This window comes from Thamnophis sirtalis, unplaced genomic scaffold, assembly GCF_051295495.1.
Source record: "Thamnophis sirtalis isolate CommonGarterSnake01/CBP01778 unplaced genomic scaffold, rThaSir2_p1.2 scaffold_7, whole genome shotgun sequence".
NCBI lineage: Eukaryota > Metazoa > Chordata > Lepidosauria > Squamata > Natricidae > Thamnophis > Thamnophis sirtalis.
In genome coordinates, this window is record NW_028261387.1 from 54,487,241 (window position 1) to 54,497,066 (window position 9,826).

A 9,826-nucleotide genomic window follows, 5' to 3' on the forward strand; every position below is an offset into this window, starting at 1 on the left:
AAAAGTACATACTCTAAAATTAAAAACATTTAATAGAACACAATATACAAAATAAGCTTCCCTTAGCACCTTTACTTAAATGGAATATAAACAGGTCAGTTTCTCAACACCTTTGATAAGTGCATGTAATCAATTCTACAGCAAACAAAATAAGATTAATACAGTATCTAGGTTTAACTGTAATCTCCGTGACCCGTCAAAAGCGCGGACGACAAAAGCGCGATCGACAAAATCGCGCCTTTGACGTCATCACAGCGCGACGAAAAAGATCGAAAAATTCAAATAAAAATTAATAAAAATTAAATTAAAGCAAGCCGATTCACATAAAGGTAAGGTTAGGGTTAGGGTTAGGGTTAGGGTAAGGGTAAGGGTTAGGGTTAGCTTTAGAGCGTTAGCGTTAGCGTTAGGGTTAGGATAAGGGTTACCGTTCCGTTTTTCGTTACTTTAACGGTTAGGTTTAGGGTTAGGTTTAGGGTTAGGTTAAGAGTTAGGGTTAGGGTTAGGTTTAGGGTTAGGTTTGGGGGGGTTAGGGGAAGGTTTTAGCTTTATTTTTACATTTTTTCGATCTTTTTCGTCGCGCTGTGATGACGTCACAGCGCGCTTTTGTCGAGCGCGATTTTGTCCTACGCGCTTTTGTGGTGGAACCGTAATCTCAGCCAGTCTGTGAACAAATACGATTTTCTTCACAAGATTTAAAGGCCTTAGTGTATTAATATATTCAAGTCTCAGAATACATCTTTTCTTTCTCTAAAAGTCTTAATGTTAATCATGTTTTTCCAAGCAAATGTAGATATACAGTTACAGATTAAATGCTTAATATATTACACGCCCATGTTTTGTATAAATTACACCCTATTTTTCAAACCATACTTGGCAACTGAGCCATAAAAAATTATTGAATAGGGTTATATTCGTCTGTGTGCGTGCCTCTGATAAGAGAGAAGCAATCTCCAGTGCTACTGCTGTCCAAGTATCTATTACAGGACTTTAAGGTCAACTAATATGATTTTAGACTTTAAAGAGATCAGTACCAATATTAGGGTAATTGTAAAATGGTTTTATTTCCTATACTTTTTATTTCCATTATTTAAGCAGAACTTTAAGTAAATTGCTATAACATTCTAGTCTAATAGTCTTTTTGGCCAATAAAAGCATGCAGCTTAGTGAGTTTGGTAACATTTTCTTATACTGTAACAAGTACAATTGCAGTTGTTTTGTTTAAGGCTTTTGGCAAAAGTACCACTTTATTAGTCTTAACTGAGTTATCCTTAATATCTCTACATTAGTTAGTGTAGTTGTAACAGACTTTCCTGGAAGTCCACTACTTTGGGGTTTACTCTGAGCAGATGTGTGTAGGATTGCATTTCATGTCTTATTAACTTAAAATCAACATTTAATTTAGTATTGTTTTCCATTTAAGAACTACAATTACCTTTAGTTACATTATTTAACTCATCATATATGGGGAAATGAGTGGTTGCAGATCTCTTTGCTGTTTCTAGATTGAGAACTTTCACTTCACTTCAGTTCAATAAATTCACATTTCTGAATTGATTAAAAAGTGCATTTTCACATTGACTGTCAGCACATTAAATTAGGTCCAAATCTTTAACTTCAGATCAGGAATCTCAAATCAAATATGAATACTGACAAGTTACATAGTCTAGTTGTAATATAATTCAATTAGTTTAGCTTTCCTGACACACCTGTACTTCACAATATATCTTTAAAAATAATTTTATTTTTAATGGGAACTTGACTTACTGCAAAGCTATATCCCATTATAAGCTTTCTTAAAAATATTTAAATTAATGTGATACTGCAACACAGTTCTTACTTTTTGGGGGGACGGACAGACTGTGGTATGTGTAAGGTTAAGGTAAATTATCTTTCCTTACAGCTATCATTTTGTAAATGGGAGAAACCCTCCCTTGCAGCCATTTTGCAAATATATCCTTGGTTCTCAAAATTCCAAATATATCCCTAAGGCTCACAAAGTTGCAGATCCTTGCACTAAAGCATAACTTCGTTGAGATATTTGACCCAGCCTATACCTGTTTGAAATTTTATAGGTCATGTTACATTAAAAATAAATGGAAAAAGCAATTAACCATGCATATATTTGGGACCTAAAAAGGTATAAGTATATCCTTTGGTACCAAGAAATATTAGATGTTTAGATCCAAATTACTCATTTCCTAATGCTTATTTCACTGATGGCAACCAAATTGCTAAACCACTTCCATTTTCTGATAATTTGAATTATTTCTAAGCCAGCATGCATTAAACCAGTTTTGATCACCACACATCATTACAATCTCACATTTTAATTTCTTCCTTTCTCTCAAATGCTAAATCCTTTCCTTTTAAATTTACTTGTAAATTATTTTAATTCAGATAATCTCCAAATACATTTTCTACTGCCTACAAAAGCCCTCCAGATTAAATATAACTTTTCTACCACATGCAAACCATATTATTCATAACACGTTTTATTACCAAACAGCATTTGTGTATGTATGCAATATACACACACATACACTTATAAGGCTTATAATAGTGAATGAGTTTTTCAGTTAAGAGCTACAACAGTGAAAGGATGTGTGCATGTAATGAATCAGATCAGAGTGCAATGGTTTCCAATAGCCAAAACTTTGTGATTTTGATTGCAAATCTCTAAGTTTTGTTTTTAATATGAAGCACTAGCCCAGTTGCAATTACCTTTTCCTCCCTTCGTCTACCTCCAATGTATCCACATCTGGAGGTTTTCTCTATGATATACTACTTTCAAAGAGAACAATTTGACAGTTATCAGGGACACTGCTATACTTAGAAAAATGGACAATTTGGAAACATACCACTCTGCCTCTAAGGTTTGACATTAAATTTAACAATCTGATGTCATGGAACCCTTGAAATATTATAACTGCAATATATTATTTATCCATATGATGAATACGCTGATTCATATTGCTGAGCTTGTTACAATTTTGAAGGCCCTGTTATTTATACATATTAACACCCAAAAAGATTATACCTTTTAAAAAATAATTAATGTATACTGGTATTTAGGCACTATGGAATTATCCAAATTTATTAGTAACTTTACTTTCTAAGACTGCTGAAAATTTAACTCGCATTCCTTATTTTAACAGAGTTTTCCAAATGAGCAATTTTAAATAAGATAGCTTTGGAATTACTGCTTTAAGTTACAAAAACATACACATTTCATATGAACAAAACTGAGATGCAAGTAATTTTTCCAGATATGAATAGAACCATCTTAACTATTTCATAGATTCCAGAATCAAAAATCCAGTAATGGAGCTGAGATTTTTATTTCATCAGTGATTCTAAAGTCCTTGATGCAGGCCTAGCTGGCTACAGCAATGTATATTCAGTTGTGTTACAGGAATTCCTTCAGCAGCTGCTTAGATTCTTTTTCAAGAGTTGATACACCTGTTGCTATCAGTTGCTATCTCTAGTTCTTAGTTGTGCAAAAGAATACTCCAAGATTATTGGAAAATATGACACCACTGCATGCACTCTTGTAAACATTTTACACTATCAACTGCAACCCTGTGCATATTAGCCATAATTAAATTTAGGGCTTTCAAACTTTGAATGAATCTGTAACATTACATATAGCTTATTTTAAAATCTGGAGGCTTGTTCTGGATCAGTGAGGTAGTAAACATGACCAACCTCACAGAAAATTCACACTTCTCCAAAGTTGGTGTGTCCAGTCTCCTTGGCATGTTCTCTGGCTTCCACTTGCCCTGTTAATCCTTTCTGACAAACCATACATCTCAATGTAAACCGATTTACATCAGTAAACTGTCTTTTTCTTCTGGCTTCCTCTGCTAATTCCAAAGCCTGTGCAAGGACAACATCATCATTTGTGGAAAAAATTGTCTGAGGAGGAATGTCTGAGTTGGGGATTTTACGCTCAAGTGGATCATAGTGAATACCATCATAAATTAAAAGCACCCGTTTAGCATAGCCAGCATCTTCCCCAAAACGATCAATTCTGACTGTCTGGGTATCAACTACACAAATTTCACACTGATAGAATTTAGATAATATAGAAACCTCAATTGCACCTCCCCATGTATCTTCTCTTCTGATCCAGTCACAATATTCCTGATTACTTTTTCCTAGGACTGCCTCACTATAGGATTCCAAGTCGCTTGCTACAATTTGGGCAATGAGATTTCTCATTTCTGGGGCACAGCCTGGTTCATAAACCCCACCTTCTACTACATAATATATGCTGGTAAAAAGACATGAGTTGTCAGCTGGAACAACCTTTCGGGCAAGCACAGGTACAGCTTCTCTAACCGAATTAGAAACAGTCCGCTTTGTAACTATAGATGAATCAGTCTTGGGCTTGGTTGTATCTTCTTCAACTATTAGAGTATCACCTGTCAAGAAAAAAATAGAACAAAGCAATAATGTTATATTATGATTCTATCATGGTTCTTTCAGGTACCCCTCCTTCAGTATGTTATATGACTATAATATTCCTTTTGCTGCAGTGATTACTGTAATGATATGAAATATTTCACTCATCAAAGAAAATACTATGAAGTTATTCATGTACAACTATCATAGAATCATAGGGTTGGAAGTGATCTCGGAGATTGACTAGTCTAATCTCTGCCCAAGATAGGATGTCCTCATACTTGGAATTAGATATAATTCAGGTACAGTCATTAACATTAGAGATAGTTGGAGGCAAGCAATAGAAAATGTCTTTATAAGGCTTCCAGAAGGAAGAAAAAATCTAATGAGTAAATTCTTATATATTATTTCTGTAGCCAATAGATGTATTGTGAATAAAAAATACATCTTACAGAATTTTACAACACACATTTCTTTACCAAATCTACCTAGTCCATTTCACCAGGAAAAAAAATACTTGTGAATGAACAATTGAGATAATCTGACCATATTTTCCATATTAAAAATTCCATTCATTGGAAAGATGCAGGAGACTACAAGTTATAGCAATCCCCTTATTTCCCAAAGACAGGGAAACTATGCTTCACATAGGAGCAAAATTATGAAATATAATTGATGGGTGCTGCCAAATGGAGACAAGTATAAGATGTCAAAACATTTGTGTCATGGCTTTGCCATTTCCTGTTGACAAAGAAAAAATATGCAATGTTAAAGATAGCTTTCTTCAAGCATATCTTTAAATTTATCTGCAAAAACGAGGACTATTACCAAGCAGGAGACCTATTTTTTTCTAGGAGAAAAGATATCAATTTCAACTCTTACCAGTTAGGATCCTGCATTCAATACATATCAACTGCATCCTAGCATAAACAACGAAGCCAGATTTCTACAGGCTAAAAGCAGCTTCTCCTCATTTCTGTGTATTCAGCATTTTTCTTCCTTTTTAAAAAATTATAAGGTCACCATTCAATCCCATGTCCTTCATTCAGAAAAACACCGAATGAAATGACCTGGACTGAAAAGATTTCTTCCCACGATTTTAAGTGGCGAGCTGGTTCTTGGTTCGACTCCCCAAAAGCACAACAGCGGCGCCACACGCCGAGCAGGACTGGAAACCACTTCCAGATCTCCCCGCTAACTGTAGGGAGGCACCTCTTGATGGGAGGGAGTGGGGGGGGGGAACTTTCACCGGGAACGGCCTAAGAGCTCGGGCAAGTCCCCTCCGCTTACCGGAATGAATGCCCAGCTCTCCGAGGCGCTGCTCTTCATCACTGAGGTCGAGGCACGAGGGGGGGAAGCCGAGCAGCAGGCGCTGGGCCTGGATGGGGACACCGGTGAGGGCAGCGATCACGCCCTGGAGTTCGTGTAGACGGGAATGTGCCGTGAGGCCGGGAAGCGGAAAGGAGCCATTCCGCGCTTTACAACGCAGCCGTAACATGATCGCTGCCCGAACTGTAGTGTTCCTGCCGAGGGCGGCCGGGCTTCATTTAACAGCGCCCCCCCCCCCTCCCCGCAGCAAAAATGGCTGCAACTCCCGGCAGCCAGGCAACTCCCGTAGCCCTTCCCTTTGGGCTTCCTTATTGGTCGCTTCTACATCTTCCTGGCATGCACAATTGCCTGAGAGGCCAATCAGAATCGCGGGAGGACTCTCACCTCAGGATCAGGATAAACATCCGTTCGTGCCGCTTTTTGACAGTACGCTTGCGCGGAAAACTGACGTTAGGGCTGAGGGGTGTGACGCAATCCATCTTTTGCCCGCCCACTTTCTTGAAGCTTTAACTTTCGATAACTAGCTACTGTTGAGGCGCCTCTTTGCGCATGCGTAAAATTAAAGCCGCCTTCCAATGACTCTTAATTTCTGATGGCTGTATGGACGTGTGGGTACATTTGTCTTGGCAACAGTACGGAAGTAATTCGCAATTGCCTTCTTCCGGAATGTTTTCTTAACTTCCCCAATCTAGTCGACCGCTTTGGGTTTTTCTGGTGGCCTCCTTTCCAAGGACAACGGAATAATTTCGCTTTGACTTTCGTTCTAAGCATTCAAACACATGAATTCGTGAATGTGAACACCTGTCCCATCTGCCTACTGTCTCCACGGGTTGCTTTTTGAGTTCAAACTAGGAAGCGAATATTACCGAAGGACGTCAGTGTCGCATAGTGAATGAACGCCAATACATGACACATATACATGCATGCATGCATGCATGCATACAACGCACATACATACCTGGGTGCTTAAACCCTGTGCGAAAGGTAGGGAATTGGTTTCTCCCGCGTAGCGTTTCCCTTGGTAAATACATTTGCAATCTGCATTCATGCAGGCTCGAACACAGGTATCACTCCGGTTCCCATTGACCTAGAAATCTTTCCCTCTTTTTCGGAGTCCCTTTGCGTCACTTGTCTTGGAGTATCTGGCATTGTTCTGCTTGGCCTTCACGCCGGTTGGCATAGCTGCATCTCCGAAGAATTGCCACTCTCTGCCCGCCCACCGCCTGGGAGGGGACAAGGTCACCTGCGCCCGGGTACCTGGCCGTGGCTTGGCAGCGCTCCCGGGAAGGATCTCTTGCGGACTGGATCGGCTCCGCTCGCCCAGCCCAGGACTCTGGCCTTGCTGTCCCCGGCACGGGCGTGCTGAATTTCGCAGGTATGCCTGCAGGGACCGGGAGAAAGGACCGGAGCCGAAGTGACCGAAGGGTGGGCGGCGATCTCGCTCAGTAGTCGCGGGGCATCTCCGACGCGGTCCTTCGTGCCGAGTCTGAAGGCGGGGACTCCCACACTAAGGGAATAAGGTTGAGAACGGAGGTGTAGGGCATCGTTATTCCTTTCCTTTGAGGACTCCATTCTTCGTATTTAATTTTTCTTCTTCATATTTATATTCATGCAAGATTATATTTTGCCTTATGGGAAAATTATAATTAATAGAAAACTCTCTCTTGTGTTGACCTTGACTAAGAACTTTTATGTAGGTTCTTTTTCTATGGGGGGGGGGATGGGGGGATCCCAGCAAGAAGGAACTCATAGAGTAGACTATGCCTATTATTATTTTTCTCTCTAGAAAATAATTTCACACTTCACAACTCCCCCTCCCCCTGTGTCCTCAGAAGGAATTTGGTGATCCAAAACTGAGGAATTGTGTGCCTTGCAGCAATGTCAGCAGATGCTGTTGCCATCCCAGAGAACATAAATGGTAACAGTTACAGCCAAGAAAGCAAGCCTTCAAATCTACGAGCTTCGGAGAAGAAGTGTTGTGAGTATTTGTGATTGATTTATGTTATTTTTTGGAAGAGAGAAAGATTCACTTAGGATCATTTTGATCACAGTCTTGAACAGAGGAGTGATTTCTTTTTTGAGGCAAAACTGTTGATATCTGGAAACTAAGCTTCTTGGCATATTTAAATCCTGGTTCAGTACCTTTGGTCTCAATGTTTTCCATTTTACAAAATGCTTCTGCAAAATGAAGGTTTGCTGTCTTAAAACTGGGAGATCCTGTTTTGAATCAACATGTAGGTTGGGACTCCCATTGAGTGACTTCCAAGATAATCATTCATTTAAGATCATTCTTAATCTATGAATGAAAAGCATCATAGGTGAGATAAGACTCATGTAAACTGCTGAGTGAAAGCCAGTTTGGTATAGTGATTAAGGCAATCAGGCTAAAAAACAGAAGACCATGAGTTGTAGTCCTGCCTTAGATCTAGAATGAAGCCAATTTGATGACTTTCAGACAGTCATTCTCACTGAACCCCAGGGAGCAGGTAATGAGAAACCACTTCTGAAAAAAAAAACTTGCCAAGAAAATTGCAGGGACTGATACAGGCAGATATCAGAAGTCAAAAACTGACTCAAAGCAGCAACCATATACAGGCTACTTGCATATGCCATGAAAGAAGGAGATGTTACTGGGTTAATGATGAATTTACTAGTATCATTTTGAAGGAATAACAAAGAGGAAACAGAATGGAAAACACTTACTTTTGAAGCTGCATGTCTGTGGAAATAGTTCCTTCCTGCTTTGAAGAGTTGTGCTCCTTTAGAATATTTGACAAAGCCTTTTTAATATACTGTGGAATTTAAGAATTTAAGGAGATTTTTTAAGGATTGTGACAAATGGACAATATTATATTGAAAAAGTATGAATAGTCTCAGTTTTAGGATTTTTAATGTAGATTTTTCAGGAATTTAATATATCTCAATTGCTGTAGATCCTCTTGGAAAAAAGCTAGGGAAGAAGTAATGTGCTGGATGCTGATAAATCACAATGATTTATTAAACAGTGTATTAAACTCAGCTAAAATCAGAAAGGCTGTCTTCAGTTAACTATCTTATAAAACAAATGCATAGCTGTCTTACAATTAGATGAAATGCTCACATTTCTTATTAGTAGATTTTTCTATGTTTTGGGATGTTTTTATTTTATATGTCAGTCATTAGTTGGAAATAGTTTTACTTATTGGTATCAATTTATTTTTGCTAGGAGAGCAATAGTTTAACTAAATTGTATCTTGGATGCTCTTTCTCAAAGAATTTAAATGTCACTGGCTTGTTTTACTTCAAGAATCCTATCTTATTTGACATTTGAGTAGCAAAACAACATGGAGAATGACTCCCTGATTTCTTTTACTTGGGCTGTGTTTGATCTTCTCTCCTTGGTGCCAGCACCTCCAATAATGAACACATATGTCCCATTCCTCCAGCACCAGTAAAATAAATGCTTTCTTCTCCCCCTCCCCCTTTTTTGTGCTTCTCTCCTATTTTCTGTTTATTGATTATTTTCTGATGTGAAATAGATTAGATCTCCTTCTGCTCCTTCACCTTCTTTCTTTTTCCCATTCATCAGCTTACAGATCTATTTACCATCTATAACTTGTCTTTCATTTTGACTTTTAAGGAAAGAGACTTATTTCTTTTCTGGAATATAATGTAATTCTTAATTACTAACAGCTTGTATTGTGTCCTGCTTTACAATCTCTGTTATTCTGCACATCACTGTGAAGATCATATCTGCTGGTGAATTATTTTTTTTTAAGACTTGGATTTTATTGTTACTTTTTTAGTATTTTGAAGGCTGAAATTAGAAACAGCATTTCATTTTTCAACAAAGCATCATTTCAGCTAAGCTGCATTCCTCTTTTTCAATTGGTCACTTGTGGCTAGATAGTGTTCTATTGTCTTTAATATTTTAGAACTGTAGCACTAAAGCTAAATTTGCTTCATCCAAATCCTCCAAATAAGCCTTCAATAAACCTGTTGTCTCTGACAGTTCTTTGCTCATTTTATTAGCCTACTGTTTTTTGTTTTTATTTTTTACACCACAGATAAGAAAGTTACTTTGCTGAACATGAGTGAAAGGAAGACAAATTTC

General features: G+C 38.1%; 2 protein-coding genes across 9 annotated transcripts in view; one reads left to right on the forward strand and one right to left on the reverse strand.

The window, feature by feature from the left end:
* Positions 1–1,042: 1,042 nt before the first annotated feature.
* YOD1 (YOD1 deubiquitinase) lies at positions 1,043–6,908 on the reverse strand. 2 transcript variants are annotated; one of them, XM_014055607.2, is made up of 2 exons: positions 6,692–6,908; positions 1,043–4,424 (listed from the first exon to the last, which is right to left on the reverse strand). In XM_014055607.2, the coding sequence occupies exons 1-2, from the start codon at positions 6,762–6,764 to the stop codon at positions 3,718–3,720; spliced, it is 780 nt and encodes a 259-aa protein (XP_013911082.2). In that variant the 5' UTR covers positions 6,765–6,908; the 3' UTR covers positions 1,043–3,717. The 2 variants fall into 2 exon arrangements, with proteins under 2 accessions (XP_013911082.2, XP_013911081.1); XM_014055606.2 differs by lacking the exon at positions 6,692–6,908 and adding an exon at positions 5,695–6,163.
* Positions 6,909–6,986: 78 nt separating this feature from the next.
* PFKFB2 (6-phosphofructo-2-kinase/fructose-2,6-biphosphatase 2) overlaps positions 6,987–9,826 on the forward strand; it is a 37,451-nt gene continuing 34,611 nt past the window's right edge. For 3 of the 7 annotated variants that reach the window (XR_015697326.1, XM_087720089.1, XM_014055603.2), the window contains exons 1-2: positions 6,989–7,108; positions 7,566–7,711. Coding sequence is in view for 5 of the 7 variants with exons in the window: in XM_087720089.1 (XP_087576215.1) it covers positions 7,612–7,711 (100 nt within the window). In the remaining 2 variants the exon portion in view is untranslated. The other 4 variants (XM_014055605.2, XR_015697327.1, XM_087720090.1 and 1 more) reach the window with 4 other exon arrangements.